We start from the raw sequence: 22331 nt of genomic DNA, 5'->3' as shown, positions 1-22331 counted from the left end.
AAAAACATTTTAAAAGAAAACGTATCACTACTATCTAAAGACAAATTGTTTCCTTTATTCAAAATTGACACACAGGGGCTCCCTATATATACCTTCAGATAACCTAAATCTCTGTCATTATTAAATCTAAATATAGGATCCTCCCTGAGAACCTAAATTACAAATTCAAAGTCAAAATAGTATCATCAATATAAGCAATTCAAAATCATTAATAAGCACAGACAAATCAAACAATTCAGTTGATCAAAATGATCCACAAAGAAACATAAGTATGCGAGATATCCATAAATCCTTGATCATATATTATCATAGTCCATTTCTCATGTCCATAAGTGTATAAGTCAGTAGTCCAGTTTCAGGATAAATTCTCCTTAAGTCACATATACACTCAGACGCAGCCAATATTCCAAGATAGATCTTCTTTATTCTCATAAGAGGAAAATTCTACAACCAAATGCAGCCAACACGTGTTTCGTCAAGCACGAGTATGTGCAAAATGACTTCCTCAGGGCTGCAACCCAAATTTTTTTTTAAAAACATATATCAATCAAATTTGTACGCAATTAACACTATTTACATATAAACCCAAGCATCTCCATTGAAAATAAGTGTAATCATGGAAATTATTAAGGAGATGTAAAGAAAAGAACACCAGAAACAATGTGATATATAGTACAAGAAAAGAGATGGACCAGAAAGTAAAGAACACCACCGAGGTATTGAAGTCACCATTGTGCACATCCTCTCCCCAGAGTAAAAGGGGTTTTGAATATAGGCTATATTCACCTGTAATTATGGTCACAATCTCAAGAATTCAATATTCTATCTAATAACTGACTCTGTCTCTGTGAAAAGTAGAAACATTCAAAATTTAAGTACAAAGGCAAATTGGACAAATGTACCTCCAATATCTTCTAATGAAGTCTGGCAGCTGGATATGGCATTAATATAGTACAAACCAAGGCAACTATCACAATTATAGCCATACATAGTTTAAACTGTAGGGGACCCCCAGCATTGGATCAAACATCTAAACGAAATTCAAATGAAAAATCTGGCTGTTATTAAGTATAATAATGCCCTTAACAACTCACCACTATTCAGGTCAATAGATACTATCCAATCAGTGAACTCCTATTCTTCTGACTACACGCGAGTATAATGACTTCAGAATATATTTACAATAGAAAAGTTCAACACATGATTGAAGTCCTAATGGAAACTATCCCACAGATCACAAGCTATTATTACATAATGTCTCACCTTCAGTGTATTATCAACGCAATAACACAGTATCCCTTATCCATATCTTCCAATATCAAATCAGGGGAAAAGTGTCGCCCTTACATACTCCTATCAATAGAAAAAGATACACAAATGAACCACTAGGAGTATTATAGACTCCCACATTACGCTAATGTAGGACTAGTGTACAATTGAATATACATCACCTCAGTATTCTCAGTCACTGAGAATCCACAATTTCGTAATCTGAAAAGTTAAATTAAAGTCATGCCGTAAGTTTCCAGTTGTATATCCTATTCCCAACCTTACTATCAAAAGTTAGGTAAAACATAAGGTATACATCACCTCTAAAATGACAATCGCCACATTTCACGAGTACGTGATCTAAAAAGTCAAAAGAAAGCCTTCAGTACATAAATATATAAGTTCGTTCATCATAATCTCCCGTTCCCGTAACTACACTCACCTCAAGCAGTAACTCGTTCCGTTTCTATCCGCGACTCACGTGCAACGTGATCTCCATTTTGACCATCCTTCAAATACTGTTAAACAGCGTGCGCCATCTTAAAGTTGTTCATAATCTGTGATCTAACAGTTTCTGATATAATAAATGAATATTCTAATATCCCAATATAAAAGTTACAAATAATCCATAATGATATCCCATAGTAGAGAAATTCCAAGCATATATATTTGTGAAGCCCGTGATCAAATCCGTAGACACTCGAAGTCCCCTTTCTATGTCCTATACCATACGTGAAATACACAGCGATTAATAGCTAAGTCAATGCCCTCACATCATTAGCGCCAATAGTATTAAACGATATTACGTTGAAATATGTGTAGAAAGAAAAAACTATTTTATTACAAATATCCGGCGGCTCGGGACCTAGCAAGCCACATATCGTGCCCAAAAAACAGTCGGGAAGAACATCCTACTCCTGTTACCCCAAAAAAGGCCTCTGATTTGAGCGCTTCGGCACTGAAAGACCACAAAGCCTCGGATCTGAAAAAGATTACAGACTCGACGTCGAAGCTGAAGGAGCAAAAAAAACCTTCTAAGGCTCTAGACCACAAATCAAAACCGTGTTCGGACCCGACAAAATCGGCACCGAAAGGAGACACCAACCTGGAAGAACTTTGTCAACCAGATCCCAAACAAAAGACATTGCATGTGGACCCTAAAACAGGCCATATTGTTAGTCTCCCCACATACAAGGGGAAATTCGACACCTCACACTCTCCTGAGGTGCTTGTGAAGAAAAGAGACTTTGCAACTTCACCCTTGCAACCCTCTTCTCCTGTTCCTCCTACAAAACCTTTATCTCCTGAAAAGTCTTCCATACACTCTCCTAGACTCTCTCCATACTCACCACCACCACAGGATGATGATGATGATGATGATGATGATGATGATAACCTATGGGACAGGGGTGGACATATTGACCCTCCAGATGACCGCGATGATGACACTATTATAACACATGACACATGGCAGATCCTCCAGTCCTTCCTGATCCAGAGGCATACCCAACCAGGCCATCTCCCCCAGATGACAACATTGACTTTGGTTAGCTCATTGTTAGGGCTGCCCAGTATCATGCCGTGCAAATGCATTTAGACCCCACAGAGGAAGACTTCCTCGTAGACACTTTTCCACAGTCCACATTACCCATGCTAAAAGGTGTCATCAAACATGTTCCAGATATCTTCAAAGATCCCGTCAACCAGGATTCTCAATCCTCGTATTGACAAAAAAATATAATCCTGTCCCTAATGATCCCACATACATTAAAGGTCAACTCCCCTTAGATTCCCAGGTAGTGGCCAATGCTAGGAAGCGGGCCAACCCACAGACCTCCGGGGATGGTCCACCTCCAGACAAAGAGTCAAAAATGCTAGATGCTTCAGGCTAACGGGTTGTCTCTCAAGCAGCTAATCACTGGAGGATAGCTAATGCACAAACATTACTTGCCAGATACGATAGGGCTCACTACGACGAGCTTGAGGTCCTCGTGCAGCATTTGCTTGACCCAATACAAGGCCAAAGCCAATGATTTGATTCAGGAGGGCAAATTAATAACAAACGCATCCATTAAATGTGCCCTTGATGCAGAAGACACTGCATCTAGATCAATCAACACTAGTGTGTTATTGCGAAGGCATTGCATGGTTGTACATTTCTGGGTTCAAACAAGAAGTGCAGACTACTAGCCTCAATTAGCCGTTCAATCAGGAACAACTTTTTGGCCCAGCTGTAGACACAACATTCGAGAAAATGAAAAAAGACACTGAGACTGCAAAATCTATGTGAGCATTACAGTCTCAATCTACACAAGGCTCCCTTCGCCGCTCCTTTTGTAGGGGGGCATCCAAAAACATCAGTACAGATACTGCTTCCTCCTCCTACAAAACTCCCACACAAACATCCCCCAACAAGGGATATTTCAGAGGTGGGTACAGGGGAAATAACAACAAAGGGAGAGGCCGAGGTAACAATACTTGCACCTCCCCCACCAACAAACAGTGACTTTCCTCCACTACCTACAGACCATCCCACTCCGGTCAGAGGGAGACTCTCACAGTTCCTACCTGTCTGGAATTCCATCACTACAGACAAGTGGGTAAGACAAATTATCCAGTATGATTATTGCCCGCAACTTACTGCAACTCCCCCCAACATACCGCCCAAACAGCTTCCCAAGTCCACGGAACAGCTAACACTCCTGAAACAGGAAGTTCTCTCACTGTTTCAAAAGCATGCCATAGAACCAGTTCCCCTACAGCATCAAGGGACAGGGGTTTACTCCCTGTACTTTCTAATCCCCAAAAAGGACGGTACTCTCAGACCAATACTGGACCTCAGACCTCTCAATTTCTACATACAGTCAGATCACTGTCACATGATCACTCTTCAACAAGTTCTTCTACTGCTTTAACAAGGCGACTTCCTTGCAACATTAAATCTCAAAGACGACTACTTCCTTACTCCCATACACCCTGCTCACAGGAAATATCTTAAGATTCACAGTGGACGGCCAACACTATTAGTTCAAGGTTCTCCCTTTCGGGGTAACCACAGCACCCAGGGTCTTCACAAAGTGTCTCGCGGTAGTAGCTGCACACTTGCAAAGACCGCAGATCCATGTGTTTCCATACCTGGACGACTGACTTATAAAAGCCAAGTCACACAGTTAGTGTGTTCATCACACTCACCAAACAATTCTACTGCTACAACACTATGGGTTCACAATCAACCACGCCAAGTCACATCTACAGCCCTCCTGCCTACATCAGTATCTAGGGGCCACAATAGATTCTTCCAACGCTCCAGCATACCCTAATCCAGCCAGGACAGCAAGTATGCAAACCCTCATCACAAAATTTCAACCACAACACTCCCTTCCAGCTCGAGTGTTTATGCTGCTCATAGGAATGATGCCCTCTTGCATTTTCATAGTACCTCATGCAAGACTTCAGATGCGCCCCTTACAAGAATGCTTAGCAGGTCAGTGGAATCGGGCTCAAGGTTAACTTACATATCTGGTGTTGGTGGACAGCCGCACACATCGCTCTCTGCAGTGGTGGAACACACAAAACCTTTCCAGAGGGCGGCCGTTCCTAGAGCCAATTCCACAGATAGTGCTAACAGCGGACGCATCACTCACAGGCTGGGAAGCCCATCTCCTAAACCACACAATTCAGGGCAAGTGGACCACCCAACAAAAACTGTTCCACGTCAATCACCTAGAATTACTAGCAATATTTCCAGCGTTAAAGTCATTCCAAGCACATCTTATCAACAAGACTGTTCTGCACAGACAACATGACAGCAATGTATTACATTCAAAAACAAGGAGGAACACACTCTTTGCAGCTCTCTCAGCTAGCACAAAGCATATGAGCAAGAGATGGGCCATTCCACAAAATATATATCTTCTGGCAGAACATCTTCCAGGAGTGCACAATCTGCTAAGTCGTCAGACACAGCAGATCCACAAATGGGAAATTAATCCTCAAGTTCTTCAACCGTTTTTCCACATTTGGGGCCACCCAGACATAGATCTGTTCGCCACACACGCAAACGCTGAATGCCCAACCTTCGCCACCAGATTTCCACACCCGTTGTCCAAGGGCAATGCGTTGTGGATGAACTGGTCAGGCAGATATGTGTATGCTTTTCCGCCACTCCCACTCATTCCGCTAGTAGTACGCAAGCTCAAGCAACAGTCTCTCAAGATGATCCTAGTTGCTCCCACATGGGCACGGCAACCATGGTTTACAACACTCCTCTAACTCTCAGTATGTCCACACCAAAAATTACGTCTCTCCCCAAAACTGCTAACGCAGAACCGATAAGGCACCCAGATCCAGCCCAACTGAATCTAGCAATCTGGCTCCTGAAGTCCTACAGTTTGGTTATCTTAACCTCCCATCGGACTGTATGAACATTATCAAAGAAGCCAGACACCCTACTACTAGAGCATGCTGTGCAGCCAAATGGAAACGATTCGTCATTTACTGCAATCACAACAAGATTGACCCTCTAGATGCTTCAATTCAGAACATCATTTGTTATTTACTGCATCTACAAAGATGTAATCTAGCATACTCCTCCATAAGAATACATCTGGCTGACCTTGCTGCCTACCTGCCAAACAGACAACATTTGTCATTGTTCACAGTACCTGCTATCAAAGCTTTTATGGAAGGCCTTAAAAGGATAATTCCTCCCATACTGCCACCCTCTCCGGTGGGGAATCTAAACATTGCACTTAGTAGGCTCATGGGTCCTCCATTTGAACCTTTACACAAATGCGAACTGCAGTTCCTTAAATGGTAAGTAGCTTCCTTGTCGCAATCACCTCTCTCAGGAGAGTAAATGAGATCTAGGCTTTAACCATACAAGAACCATTCTTACAATTACATCGGAACAAAGTGCTTCTTCGAACCAATCAAAAATTCCTTTCCAAAGTAATCTCGGCTTTTCATCTTACTCAATCTGCAGAGTTACCAGTGTTTTTTCAACACCCAGATTCCGTAGCGGAGAGAGCCCTTCACACACATGACGTCAAAAGAGCTATACTTTATTACATTGACAGGATTAAAGTTTTTAGAAGGATAAACCAACTGTTTGTAGCCTTCTCTCCACCACATAAAGGAAACCCCATCTCTTAAGCTGGAATTGCCAGGTAGCATATTTGAATATATTCAAATATGCTACCAGAAGGCAAAACGCATATTAACAATTCCCTCTAGAGCACACTCAACACGCAAACTAGGTGCATCCATGGCATTCTTAGGGAACATTCCCCTAGAAGACATTTGTTAGGCAGCCACATGGTCTACTACACACACCTTCACCAAACACTATTGTGTAGACATGCAGGCAAAGCAACAAGCTTCTGTAGACCAAGCTGTTCTTAAGACACTTTTCCAAACCACTGCAACAGATACAGGTGACCACCGCTAAAGGAGACACTGCTGTACAGTCTATGCAAAAGTATGAATTCTGCAGCTCTTATGCCTCGAACGGAAAATGTTACTTACCAGTATGCATCTGTTCTTGGCATGTAGAGCTGCAGAATATCATACGCCCACCCGCCTCCCCGGTACCTGTATCTGTTCCAGTGTTATCTTACTTGGATACACTCACATGGACATCTTTTCTATTTATACCAAAGTCCATCATTTCCCATCATGGCGAAAACAAATCGAAGGATGGAGTCGATGCCAATGCGCACTATCATCCAAGGGAGGAGTCACCTATCTTGTGACTACAAAGACTTCTTCCATATCAACAACAAACTGCAATCATCCGAGCCCAACACCAGATTGTGATCTATACAAAAGTATGATATTCTGCAGCTCTACATGCCAAGAACAGATGCATACTGGTAAGTAGCATATTCCTTTTTATTGACCACTGAGCTCCTAAACTCTAATTAACCATACAGTAGCACTGTGAAATGGAGGTGGGGTAGTAATTCCCAAACACTTCAGTGGTGGAGGCTGCCGCTGCTGGTTGCCCCATTGAATTATTGCCAGTATTAAAGAAATATGGAAAAGATTTATTTGTCGTACTAAGGCATCTATATTGAAATTCAGTGACGCCATCCATGCATACCTTAAGGACACCTGGTTTTTAGTAAGTAAAGTACGGTGTGGCTTCTAAAGATTGTAGGATAATAGAAGAAGCTCTTCTGTTACTGATGTAGTGAGTCCACAAGAACTGTAATCCACTAACTTACCCTGAATCATATTTCTCACCTGCTCCTCCGTTAAAGGATACTATTTTATTGTTGATGGCTTACTGGAAAAAATGTCCATATGTCCATATGTTCCCATAATCCTCTCAGGCCATAATCCTACAATAGATCCACTAAACACTGGAGAGTTTTCATTACACCATGGAGCATTTCCAAAATTGTGCTACTGTCTACCCAGTGAAGTGGGGTGAATGTAGATGTCATTAGTACCCTATATGCCTTTTGCTCATCCAGTTCTGTGAGCCCACCAGTCCTTAAAGTCAGTACATTCAGCATTTCCATTGTTATGTTGCTGCATGGAGGAAAACAACCCTAAAGGGTGCCTGTACCTAAACCCTAGTTGTTCTTCTTGTCCTAGTTGTCCTTATTGTCTAACTAAATATTTTCTCTGACACACTGTTTCTGGGACCATATGTACGACCAGGATTATTACCCATCAGAATTCTTTATCCTACAGATTAGATGGTACTTTTGTGCATGATATCTTACGCTGTGACATTAGAAAATCTAATTGCACTATTGGGACAGCTATCATAGGTACATTCATTGGAAGGTTAAGATGAAATTGTAAACTGCACCTCTCACAGTTGGTCCTATTGAATAACCACAATCATTTGAAATAAATAAATCGCTTTGCTCGAGGGATTTGGGAATTATAAATATTTTGGGGTTAGGACGTACCCCAACTAAGAAGCGATATGTTGTTCACTATCCTTTAATGCACTTGAGATCCGCAAAAGGATGGGCTAACACTGCATGATGCTATTCGAGTGAACCCTCTGACTACTTGTAAGCCAGACTAACTTATCCTCATACATACTTTTGTGTTGTACCAAGTGAATTCTATACATGAAATATCCAGGGAGTCTAACTATGTGCAACAGCCATTGGTCAGCAAGGTTTTATTATGCAAGCCTGAGAATGACAAAAGGAAATCAGATTTCAAATGTTCTACACCTGTGTTATTTCTACTACATTGCACAATGATTTACTTTAAGCCAGATGCAAATATTCTCTTGTTAACGTTTATCTTTTAACGTTTTTGTTTAGTATCCCTATGCAGCCCTGTACTCCAGTTGTCCCCACGCTAAGTGCTGTGTTTGTGGATGAGAATTTGCCGGATGGGACTCATCTGCAACCAGGGACCAAATTTATCAAACACTGGCGAATGAAGAACACAGGCAATGTTAAATGGAGCTCAGATACAAAGGTACCGACTTTTGTAATACTCCACTTAACCCGTTTATTGCTGTGCGTTACGTTTGAATTTATTGTTTGCCTTTCTTGTTTGTACTTGTTAAATCTGATTTCCAGGGTAGCTTAAAATAGGAATAGAAAATATTTAAATGGCTGCAGCGTAGTGTACTTTTACACAAATGTGATATTCCATTCTCTGTATCCTGCTCTTGTTTGAATAATGTAATGTAAATAGGCGATTTCAACGTATCCAGTCTCATCTAAACCCAAACACACTGTATTAAATACCCAGTCCTAAAAAAGAACCACTTATTTTGAGTGTGATATTAAGTAATTTTGTATGTTCGTTATTGTGTTAAATTTTACATTAATGCAGAAGAAAAGTCACAAAATATTTTCTTTCCAAGCAGCAGGTAGCTGTGGATGCCTACCTTGATCCTAACTTCATAAAGTTAGAAATAATAAGTAAAATGAAATCTGAATTGAGAACTTGTATGCCCATGTGTGTAACACACAGAGACACACTGGGGACAACAATTCTCAAAATTCATAAATATCCACGATGTCACAGAACAAAGCCATACCGTAAAGGAGACATTTAAATTGTACGGTCAGATTATGAAACTGTCTTGATCTCGTAGAGTCTTCTTTGATAATTATAGACATTGAATATGTGAGCGTATATGAAGGCTCCATGAAAAGTTATTTTTCAAAATTAATTTCTCTTTTTGAAATTAGCTCAACCCTCTCCTAGGGCTGGGCCAGCAATGGTGTTGGTTGCGTTGTCCGACTGCTCTACTGTGGCCACAAGAGGGTCTCCCACCACTCCCAACAATGTCAAGGAGCAGAACATGAGCATGGGAGTATCCCCGGGGTTCGATGAGGTCCCTTAGAGTGTTGCAGACAGTAACATGAGACTATATAGCAGGCGTTATACGAGACAACGGTGCAGACCTAAGAGGCCATAAAGCATTGAGCGCTCGTTGAAGCAAAGAAAATGGGAGCAAAACCAGTGAACACCAGCCATTCAAAAACCCCAATGTCACTGGGTATGGATAAAGTCTGAAGCATGGCGTAACCGTACTGGATAGCGCTCCCATGAGAGTGAGGCCCTAAGCAGTGGAACAGTCTGACCCAAGAGCAACAGCAAAACACGCTGAAAAGGGGGCTATGCATTTGCCCGCTATGCCGGGAAGGGAGGCAACAAAATAACCTCAGCAAAACAAAAGTAGCATATGTGACTCATTGCATCAGGTCTGTTAGATGATTAGTGATAGTTAGTGGGTATGTGACTGAAGGGCATGTGGCTTGTTGCGCAACTGGGAACCAGAGGGCACTATAGTGAGACCCAACATACTGATCATGACATCCCTCGCCCGCCCAAGTACATTTTGAACAAGTACACCAAGAATGGGCTCTGATCACAGTCACTTTAACTTGCTTGGGGGTAGCGCACACAACCATGGAGAGCACTGAAGACTAGAAGGTCCCTCGACTATTGCCTAAAATCTGTCGACTGGAAACAGGGGAAACAAATTTAGACTCTCCATTATGGCAACCAGCAGGCCCAAAAGGATTGCACCATCAAGGAGTTTCTGCAGTTGGACGCCTCCAAAAAAGCAGAGGGCCTACCTAAGCTAACCAAATAGACAGACAATGCAGTAGATACAGTACAAAAAGACTACAGCAGACTTGACAAAAACTTTATGATGCAGTTCTTCGCAGAAAGCAAAGTGGATATAGGTGCAGTCTGCACGGATCTAAAATAAAACCTGTTTGAAGTGAGGAAAGATGTGGAAGACCTGGGAAACACCATAAACTCTCTTAAAAACACACAGGACTAGCGGATTATGGATCTCAAAGAATACAGATCCCAACCGATCACCTTGAGCAAACTTCTCATAATTTTAGGAGAAACGTTATTACATTCATGCAAGACCTAAGGGAGGCAATTCTCCAACAAAATTAGATCGAGCCCATGCACAGAGACAGACCTCATTGAACAAAGGGGCCAACCTGGACTTAAGCAACCCACTGGGCATTCTGGCATACCTGCATTTTTTGAGAAGACGAAGGCAAGCATGAGAGCTGTGAGAAGTGGTAGATCTATCAGATACAGTGGTTCATAAATTAAGATACTTTAAGATTTATCTCCCGTTGCTATGATGAAGTGATGGACCTTAAAAAACGGTAACCACCTTCTTAAGGGACAACAATGTGGCATCCCTTGCTTGCTCCTTCCAAGAGAAGACCAGAATGTGGCACAACAAGGAGACTTGCCTTGCCTAAAAAACTCAGAATGGTACAGAGTACTACATTGGAAGGAAAAGAGAACACTGAAAGAAGAGGAAATCATGGCATTGGAACACCTGCAAAACACAAACAAATTGACACAGAAGTGAAAGGACTGAATGAAGAGACCTAGCAATGTTTGATGGAGGGGGCAGAAATGGGGACATGTGCTGATTGCAGAAAGTGGGCATTCCATAGTTAGAGCACTGCAGAGATTTTGCTTGCTGCCGAGCAGGTAATTTCAGACACCAACGGAGGCCGACACACCAAGTATCCTTTATATATTAGCCAACATCAGGCTCCATGTGCTCTGAGTTGTGGTCATGTAGCGGTGTGGGCCGTTTAGTTCTCTTGTTACTCTTAGAGGGGAAGGTGTAATGGTTCTAATGGAGAATGTTGTTATCAAAGAGGAGGGAGATAGACTATTCTCAGACAGAAAGGCAGTATTCAGAATGGAATCATCCCCCACACATACAGCCTGCACAAAGAAAGAGGTGACATTCGCACCTATTATTTACTTTTGACGGGACCCATAGCGATGAATAATATAAAGAATAACAATGGGGTGTATTTTAAACATGGTAAAATAGGCAAGGTGGGGTGGTGACCCGGTGTGTGGCACTAAAGATTGTTTTGAAGGAGAATTTTGTAGCAGAAGTAGTCCGACCTAGAAAGAAGGGGGAGACTCTCCTATCCCAGTTATGCGCATAGCTGGTGAAATTGGACTCCACTCACTAATGTACACGATCGCAGAAGATCTGAAGTAAGATCACAATGAAATTCTTCCAGCTCAGAACACTAGAACCATATCAGAAAGGTAGAGCTTAATGGGGCAGCCTACAGCTACTTATTAGCCAAGCTGGATGATAACTACTACGGATCTGGGAAAAACACAGCAGATTGCTGACAAAACTTAAGTGAGTGTGCCAAGCGAAAAGCCATATTGTAGAGGTGAAGGGGATGGAATGTGGACTTTAGACGAAAGGAAAATACACGTCTGAGTGCTTCTAGAGTTTTTGTAAGTTCCTCTATTCTAGGGAAACAGACAACCCCAAAGTAAGGTCATAACATCCCAGACTATCACTCACTGATAGATAGAAATTAGAGGATCCAGAAATGAGAGGATCCGCTTAAGAAAGAGAAAGTATTAAAAGCTATCTCAGACCTATGCCCCTCTAGGGCTTTAGGGCCAGATGGATTCTCAGCCACCTTCTGCAATGTCTTTAGGCCTCCATGTTACTTCTCCTTCATATGGTATACCAGAAAGTGACTCGCAGGAGGGATTGTTACACCCACAATGATGGAGTGGGCTGTATCTCTAATCCCCAAGGTAGGCAGCCGACGTGATGATTATACCTGTTATAGGTCAATTTCCTGACTAAACATTGATGTGAAAATCTTCACTGAAATCGCAGAGTTGCCCCTACAGACTCTGATTGGGGTGATAGTTAATTTCTGGCAATTGGGATTCATTCAAAAAAGATGGGACAGTGAAAACAGTAAAGAAGACCTTCACTTATGGGATAGTGAGAAAAGAAGGGGTGAGCAAGCAGTCCTGGTCTTCCTGGATGTAGAAAAAAACGTTTGACAGGGTAGACATGGACTTTATGGCTGATAACATTTGGGTGATGGGGTTTGGAGATAGATTCTGCGGCTGGCGGCTCGCGTCAACAGTTCTTATTCATTTTACACTGACCTTAGAGCCCCAGACTAAAAGGATTAGATGCAATAAAAAATAAATAAAGGATACAACTTGTGTTGCAGGAAACTAAACTTTCGAGGTTTTCAGATGTTCTACTGCAATCAGTGTTTGACCCCCTGATTTATTTTCCACACCCTGATTTCTCTTCCACACCTAATAAAATAACTAAAAGATTACTAACAGTTGTCGGGGTTTAACTTAAACCTAAATAAATCAGCCTTCTTAAATATCTAAGTCCCCAAAGATTAACTCCAGAAAACACAACACATGACTGCATTTAAATCAGCGAAAACCTCAGTTAGGTACTGGGCCATAAATATAGCAAAATCCCATGTAAAATGAGGAAATTAGTCTTCAACAACAGTAGAAGACTGTAAAAGCAGAAATGGACAGGTGGCAGAACAAAACACTAACATGGGTAGGGTAGCTGGTTTTAATATGTAGGTCGACCTATGATTAGTATACATTGTCCAAACAATGTTTCTGCAGGTTCCAAAAGGTTACAGACTTGAACTTCAATCAGACTGTTTCAATTTGATCTGGCTGGTCAAGAAAGAACGAAAGATAGAAATGATAAGTAGACACCAATGTACACTGATACTGCATCAGGGTCGACTATAGGTCCCTGACCACATTTATTATTGCGATGCTCGTATACACTTCCTGGTTCATTGAACCAGGCAAGAGATGAAAAAGGGGTGTGAATGAAGGATCACATGCTCAGTCAGGGACCACTAAGAGATGTTCAATCGGAAACTGATTTATTTTTAATTTTTTTTTTTAAGTTTTATATAGCGCTGGCTAGACCCGGAGGTATCAGAGCGCTTTACATTAGCATCAGATCATAGTTACAGGTTACATCGTTACAAAGGTTACACAGTTCTTAGAGCATGGCAACATAGCTACTTGTAAGGTCGAGATAAACAATAATCACAAATACGTAAGGGGAAAAGCAGGCAAGGTGAGAGATTTAGGGGAGGGGGGGTTGGAGCAGGGGAAGTAGACATATAATGAAGGTGGGAAAGAGGAGGGGATGGTGAGAGACACAGCATGACATGGAGAACTCAAACTCTACATGTCTCCAGTTACAAGGGCCCTTTTACAGGTTTAGGATAGCTTAGCAGTCAAAATGAGGTTCTTGTCATTCCCCTCATCCTTCATGTCCCTATGGTGGAATAGTAAATTTACACCAAGCCTAAATAGGTGGGCTTTTAATAAAAGTCTAGAGAGGGGATGCAAAGCAGCGTGGAATAGAGAGCTGATTCCTTTTGAGAAGCATTTGTTAACTTGTGATGGGGCGACACACGCAAGTAAAGAAGTGATGGATGGAATGCATGAATTATTCTCAGCCACTTGTAATTATTCGGTCCGCATCCCAATCCATCATTTGTTTGCACAACTGCCACCTGGGTTTGGACCCAGCCATATGCAAATCAGTCTTCACCCTGCTCCGGTGAGAATAGTACAGCCCAAACTGCCTTAAACCGAAACAGTAGCATGCCAAGACCGGTTTCACCCTAGTTGGGGCACCTCAGCCAGGTATAGCCTTAGTGTGCAAAGGACCCATGTCTTGGCATAGTGCTTCCACTTTGGGCAATACACTGAAGTAAAGGAAGGAATGTTTGACTTAATCTCATCCAATGGTAACGTATACCCTTTTATCAAGGACATTGAGAACCCAAGGACAGGAGGGTGGAGACACTTACGGTGATTGAGTTTATCTGGTGTAGAGCAGTCAGGTTCCCTGCCAGTCCATTCACTGAATACACTAACACTGGACTTGAGATCAAATTAATAATATGAGGAGATTTATCAAGCAATTCATCTACTGTGTTAGCTGAAAGGTGAGAACAACATTTGTTTATTTCAAATCAAATCCCTCCGAGCACTCTAAATTATATCAATTCAAGTCCTGACACAATCCAATCAGATGGCAAATGTCACTATTTAAATCCGTAGAACACAGATCCAAGTCTTCAAATTCAAGGTTCATCTGTCTTTATTTTCATTTTCTTCACACAGCATGGGTTCTCAATACATCAGCCAACACGTGTTTCGTCTTGTAGCTATCTAACACTCTGACTTCCTCAGGTCTGCAAGTAAAACAGTTCCCATAAGTCAATATGATCCGTATATGGCTTTATACTAGGAGTGTAGAGTAATATATCTAGCTGCTAGATAGGAGGTAAGGACGATTTGATTTGATATTGTTTCTACCTTGGTGGAACGTAGTAGGTGTTGGATCCACACCCCTCTCCTTGAAGCACCCATTTAGATAATCAACGAATACTTGCCCTGAAAATACTACTGGAGAGCCCGTGTGTCTGTTGGTGTCCAATCAATCTATAACATTTGTTTATTTGTTTGGTAACAGAAGCACAAGAATGAGAGGTAGAAAGCGAGGACTTGAGAGTTTTCTTTTCCTTTATCTGACGGAAGACTGTTCTAAATCCCTGTACCTATACCAGCAAATCCACATTCTGATGAATACTTCTGCTGTTTCCTCTCTTTGTGACTAATCCCCTGGATCCAGAAACTTTAACCTCTTACGTGCTAAGGACATGCTGGAGCCATCCTCCATGCCAGTGATCAGGTGCTGAGGACGGCTCCAGCTTGTCCTGGCTGGAAATCCGATTGCCTTTTATTATTTTCAGCCTTGGCTGCTAGGGAAGAGTTTCCCTAGCAACCAAGGCTGTGTTTTTTTTTCCTTTCCCTGTAATGACGCTCAGCGTGCATGGCGCGCTGATGTCATAACATGGAAAGTGAAAGTAAAATTAGCTGATCTTATCATTTACTTTCACTTCCATTGGTGTTCGTGGGGCATATTTCAGCCTTCGGAGCACCGATTTCAATGGAGGAGGTACAGTTGGAAAGGAGGCAATGTCCCCTTTCCCATGGTTTGCCTCCCTAGTGGATTCCTGCTTGGGAATCCGCTCAGGGGGGCGATCCACCAGCAGGGATCCACTCACTAGGCACCCGGGATATCTTTAGAGTGGGGAGCGGCCCCCATGGCACTGGGCTAGTGCCCTATCTTCCCCCAAGCACAACAGACTTTTTGCCTCCCACTCCCCCTGCCAACACACCCCTCCCACCACTGCCCTAAGGGCAGAAAAGAGGTTTTGAACGTCAATCAAGAGACATGGGAGATTACAGAATAGTAGAACATTTGTTATTACCAATTGTATTTCTATGCATTTGTGTCTTCCAAATGTAAGCCTCTGTGTAAGAAAAAATACATTTAGAAAAATACTGGCTGAATCATAGGATAGTTTGGATACCCACAAATTCTGATATGTACAAATAAGCACTGCTCTTAAACTCCGTATCTGGTGTCCATTTCAGAAATACATAGGTTTCCTTGATACTCATTTTTCACTCTGTTTTACCATATGAATCGCTCTATCCCCGGTAGACAATGAAAAACGTTATATATGGTGCAGTTCAGTTGTTCATTCTGGGTCACTCTAGTTTTCAGAAAACATACAAATACCCTATCCATCCCTGTAATCAGAAGGGTCCAGTCGACATAAATTATTTTGTAAATCAGCCATCATTGGGAAAAACTAGCGGGATCCACACAAATAATCCCTTGCTGAATTCAAATTTTGTCTACTTTTTAGAAATCTAAGGATTACAAGGATTACCCACGGGTTTCACAAAGTTCTCCAATTCAAACTGGAAGTATGTTAAAAGCACAAAAGTTTGAAAAAATGGGCTACCTCTTTGGAAAATGGCAAAACTGTGGTAAAAAAAAAATTTTTTGATTCAGCTCTGCATGTACCTGAAAGCTGGGAAGATGGTCACTCTAGCAAAAGAAACCTTTTTTGATGCAATTTTTAGGAAAAAACAGACATTTAGCAGAGCACTTTTTTCCTATTTTTCCACAAAATAATGGTATGTTTTGGTTATTTTCTAATTCTCGTCCAGGGGAATTCACAAACCCTGGGTAACTTTAGGATCCCATATCATTTGGATAAAAGGGCGCAAATTTGACTTGAATTACTTATGTGGAGAAAGTTACAGTGACCTAAGTGCAAACTGCCCTAAATAGCCAAAAAGGGTTTAACATTCTAGGATGATAAGGCCTAGCAGCGAAAGGGTTAAAGCAGGACTCCTGCATGGTGTATGGGGTGTCATTCGACTCCACACCGACATCGTTCCCTCTGAAACTGACAAGCAGACCCACATATAACCGTTGCTCATGCTTGATGACATCACTTCCTTTCTTTCCTCGGATGTGGAAACAGAGCTACCCTTTATTTTTTTAAGACCCTTTTTTGAAATTTCAACACCGAGTACTAGGGAAAATGCCACACCCTAAAACAACAGGGTATGAATTGTCACGCGAACAGATGTTTGTGATGGACCCTCATGAGATATGCTGCAGGTTCTTGGTACAGAGCACAATTCCATTGTCTGCAACTAATATGCTCAAGAACCCAAAAGCTATACAGGATTGCGAGGCAAAGTTTTATGTCACCAAACATCGGAAAACTCACACTCTGACTGGTCGAATTAAAAAAGAAGGTCCCGCTCCTGAAGTAGCTTTTACAACAGATTATCATCATGGTCAAAGTCTTTTTGTGAGTCCTTCAATGAGCATAAGAAATGGAAGCTGTAATCTGCCTTCCCCACCACTCTCGTACGGCACGAGGATGTCCACATGCATCCTGGTTTCTCATGCCATCTGCACCAGTAAATTTGCAGCAGGTGGAGGTCTTTAGGGAGGTCATGCTGCTCATTTTCACACTGTACCGGCTCCTTGAGCTGCGCCATCGGTCCCCAAGGACCTTCAGTCGGGCTTCCGCGGGCGAGTCCGGCCTTGACACGGCCAACGCTCTTCGTACATACATCTGGTTCTGCTATGACTCCGGCTACTCCATTTGCATCGGCGCAGTGTAATTAGTTTATTTTGGGATTTTTGTGTTACTCTTGTAACATGAAATTCCCAAAATTAAACCATAATGCCACTTTGCATAACTATGTGCCATTCTAATTTAAATTTACGTTGAATGATGCAATTGCGTTATACATTTACTGTGACCGCTCAAGCAACAGAGTGTGAGTGGCTGTTGTTTCTGGTGCTCTAGTTTAAAAGCACCCTCTTGGCAAAAATTGGCTCAAGGATGCATTTCTCGCTAAAATATAGCACAAAATGACAGATTTTCATTTTGCGTAATGATGAAAAAGAAAAATATAAGTGTTTCCCATTTATGTTTCTGCCATAATCCCACAGTAACTCCACGGAAGCTGCATACCATGGTCCCGCAGGACAGTGCAAGCTTCACCGTTTAACATTTGCACCATCCAACAGTACCTTGCCGGTCCACACCGTACATAAACCGTAACAGGGCCCTTTTACAGGTTTAGGATAGCTTAGCAGTCAAAATGAGGTTCTTGTCATTCCCCTCATCCTTCATGTCCCTATGGTGGAATAGTAAATTTACACCAAGCCTAAATAGGTGGGCTTTTAATAAAAGTCTAGACAGGGGATGCAAAGCAGCGTGGAATAGAGAGCTGATTCCTTTTGAGAAGCATTTGTTAACTTGTGATGGGGCGACACACGCAAGTAAAGAAGTGATGGATGGAATGCATGAATTATTCTCAGCCACTTGTAATTATTCGGTCCGCATCCCAATCCATCATTTTTTTGCACAACTGCCACCTGGGTTTGGACCCAGCCATATGCAAATCAGTCTTCACCCTGCTCCGGTGAGAATAGTACAGCCCAAACTGCCTTAAACCGAAACAGTAGCATGCCAAGACCGGTTTCACCCTAGTTGGGGCACCTCAGCCAGGTATAGCCTTAGTGTGCAAAGGACCCATGTCTTGGCATAGTGCTTCCACTTTGGGCAATACACTGAAGTAAAGGAAGGAATGTTTGACTTAATCTCATCCAATGGTAACGTATACCCTTTTATCAAGGACATTGAGAACCCAAGGACAGGAGGGTGGTGACACTTACGGTGATTGAGTTTATCTGGTGTAGAGCAGTCAGGTTCCCTGCCAGTCCATTCACTGAATACACCAACACTGGACTTGAGATCAAATTAATAATATGAGGAGATTTATCAAGCAATTCATCTACTGTGTTAGCTGAAAGGTGAGAACAACATTTGTTTATTTCAAATCAAATCCCTCCGAGCACTCTAAATTATATCAATTCAAGTCCTGACACAATCCAATCAGATGGCAAATGTCACTATTTAAATCCGTAGAACACAGATCCAAGTCTTCAAATTCAAGGTTCATCTGTCTTTATTTTCATTTTCTTCACACAGCATGGGTTCTCAATACATCAGCCAACACGTGTTTCGTCTTGTAGCTATCTAACACTCTGACTTCCTCAGGGCTGCAAGTAAAACAGTTCCCATAAGTCAATATGATCCCCATATGGCTTTATACTAGGAGTGTAGAGTAATATATCTAGCTGCTAGATAGGAGGTAAGGACGATTTGATTTGATATTGTTTCTACCTTGGTGGAACGTAGTAGGTGTTGGATCCACACCCCTCTCCTTGAAGCACCCATTTAGATAATCAACGAATACTTGCCCTGAAAATACTACTGGAGAGCCCGTGTGTCTGTTGGTGTCCAATCAATCTATAACATTTGTTTATTTGTTTGGTAACAGAAGCACAAGAATGAGAGGTAGAAAGCGAGGACTTGAGAGTTTTCTTTTCCTTTATCTGACGGAAGACTGTTCTAAATCCCTGTACCTATACCAGCAAATCCACATTCTGATGAATACTTCTGCTGTTTCCTCTCTTTGTGACTAATCCCCTGGATCCAGAAACTTTAACCTCTTACGTGCTAAGGACATGCTGGAGCCATCCTCCATACCAGTGATCAGGTGCTGAGGACGGCTCCAGCTTGTCCTGGCTGGAAATCCGATTGCCTTTTATTATTTTCAGCCTTGGCTGCTAGGGAAGAGTTTCCCTAGCAACCAAGGCTGTGTTTTTTTTTCCTTTCCCTGTAATGACGCTCAGCGTGCATGGCGCGCTGATGTCATAACATGGAAAGTGAAAGTAAAATTAGCTGATCTTATCATTTACTTTCACTTCCATTGGTGTTCGTGGGGCATATTTCAGCCTTCGGAGCACCGATTTCAATGGAGGAGGTACAGTTGGAAAGGAGGAATACACTAAACACCGTCTACACACTAAAGGCAAAGTGTAAAAGATACCCAGAACTGGTTCCAATGTCATCTACTACATCCCAAACCTAAAAATAAACAGCCCATCACACACTAGTTTTTTAAGGCTAAGTATTCATGTTAGTGATTACTCCATTATGTAAGTTTAATTCTAGTCCAGGGAGACCATCATTTTGAATGGTTACCAGAGAACACGCTATGCTCCTTAATTTGTGCACAACTGTACTCACCCGTTAGTTAATTGGATTGTAAGAGATTATGAAGATAAGTGCTATGTACAAAATTGTCTTCGGAATCTTTTCCATATAAATGAAAAAAGGACACACTAGCTGTCATGCAAGTCCCAAAGAAATGTGCATATGTTCAGAGGCTCTTAAACGTTTAATTAATCCAAAAATAGAAGTTAGGCGTGCATGGAGTTAAGGGACCATGCAGGTTGCCTCTAGTTTGTAGAGCAGACAATTTTATTACTAATACTGTCTTTAGTGGATTCCAGAACTATAATATTGTACTGAAAGATCTTTGTACTTCACATAAAAAGGAACAACCTTTAAAGTTTCACGGGTTTTAATTGGGTTAATGCATGCAAGTACTGTATTGACAGGGGGTATAGATTGACATTGGATATTGTATACATGAAAATGATATTTATTGTCTAAATATTTCCGAATGCTATGAGACTCAGTGGGTTGTCCAAATTCTCCAGCACTGGATGTTTTCTAGTCACATGCTTGAATCATTCCCCAGCGCCATAGTCTGAATACTATGTTAACTTTATAATAGCATTGTAAGACATTGGCTGACTGCCTGCAAGACATCATAATAGCGATCCCTCGCAGCCGTACCACGCATCCGAAGAGCCACCGCCGGAGGAAGATCCTTCCCTTACCTGGCTGCCAAGACTTGGAACTCCCTCCCCATCCACCTTCGGCTGACCCAGGACCATCTCGCCTTCAGGAAACAACTCAAGACCTGGCTGTTCGAGCAGTAGCATACCCCTCCCCCCAAGCGCCTTGAGACCCTCCCGGGTGAGTAGTGCGCTATACAAATGGCATGATTGATTGATCCTTTAGTAGCATATGTGCCTCATTGGAAAAGATCAAATTTCTGCCAGGGAGCTGAGACTGTTCCCAGCCTCAACCTACAACTCAAAGTTCTACTGTACGTCAGGAAACAAATGCTAAAGGTTACCCTCTCTTCAGCTTTTTTCTTTAGAAATAATACTTTTAACCTATCCTTAAATGGTTTGTGTTGTGCCATTCCTCTACTACCTCTGGAATAGGAAATTTTACAGTGGAAAAGTCACCGGTTTAAGCTTGTGACTTGTTGAACAATAAGGTTGTTCTCCGATGACCCTGATAGGAAATTAATGTATTGTCTTTATCCTGACAGTATACCTGAAGACTGCAAAATGTGCAGAACATTTTTTGCCCAAAAGCCTCCGTGATCGAGACGGAAGACTTTTGAGGTGACTTCCCAAGAATAAGGCAGGTAAAACCCCCTACTCAAGGGATCAATCAAGCTCAACCTTCAAGCCTTCCCAGGAGAAAAAGGCATCAACATGTCATACCTAATCTAAGACATCATCATCTAGAAGAGAGCCAGAGGAGAAAAATTCATAAAAAGCCCTCAAATCATCTGCAAGACCATTATCTCAGTCACCTGAATGTGGGCAAAAAAAACAGTCACCAGATATACCATTGCCACCATCCCCTAAGATTAAATTCAATTGGTCTGTCACACTGTTATCAGTCACCCCATTGACCACACCAAAAAGCCCTGTCAACAACCAACCATCACATGATAACTCCCAAAAGAAACATTGGAAAGACCGCCCTCAGTCGACACGGCCATGGTCACTGGTGAGTGATGACTGCATTGACAACTAATTCATCAACAATACCACCAAAGACAAATCTGTGAGTGAAGCCTCTTTTTAATCCTGTCAGTGAGCGTACTGTCAACAAAGACCCCCTACATTGACAAAACCTCAGTGGAATCCGTCTATCATGCCATTGTCTACGCCTTCTCTGTCTGCTAGAGATCCAACTAAGAGAAGATCTGCAATGTCGGATGTATTGCCAGAACATACTTCACCCAGCAAAATACTACTGCTTCCACCATCAAGATACAGCAGAGGAGCATATATTTTTTTCCTCATGGAGGACATGTTACTCACTCCTATCACTCAAGCTATCACAAGTTAATGGAGCAAGACTGACCGGAAGAAAGTGCCTATTACGATCACATGAATGATCCATATGAAGCAAAACATGAACAACCCCATGAACGTCCTTTAATGTAAGTAGCAATAGGCCTTTTGATGAAGGATTATTAGTTTACACCTGTTTCCCAACACACTCAGATCAAAAACCATATGCTGCAAATCAGGTCAAATCTATGAACTTCCAGGAGATACAGGGACAAGATACTCAAGGACGGGACCCTGAAGCTTCTTCTTTGTATGAATT

The 22331-nt window shown here is 41.9% G+C and overlaps 1 protein-coding gene across 10 annotated transcripts in view; it reads left to right on the top strand.

The window, feature by feature from the left end:
* Positions 1–22331, top strand: part of NBR1 (NBR1 autophagy cargo receptor) — a 657239-nt gene that overhangs the window by 245738 nt on the left and 389170 nt on the right. For all 10 annotated transcript variants that reach the window (XM_078645308.1, XM_078645311.1, XM_078645309.1 and 7 more), the window contains one exon: positions 8565–8724. In XM_078645308.1, coding sequence (XP_078501434.1) covers positions 8565–8724 — 160 coding nt within the window. The remainder of the gene's footprint in view (positions 1–8564; positions 8725–22331) is intronic.

This window comes from Lissotriton helveticus, chromosome 5_1 (assembly GCF_964261635.1).
Source record: "Lissotriton helveticus chromosome 5_1, aLisHel1.1, whole genome shotgun sequence".
NCBI lineage: Eukaryota > Metazoa > Chordata > Amphibia > Caudata > Salamandridae > Lissotriton > Lissotriton helveticus.
Note: the sequence above shows the minus strand (reverse complement) of the source record. Positions and strands in the feature narration are given on the sequence as shown.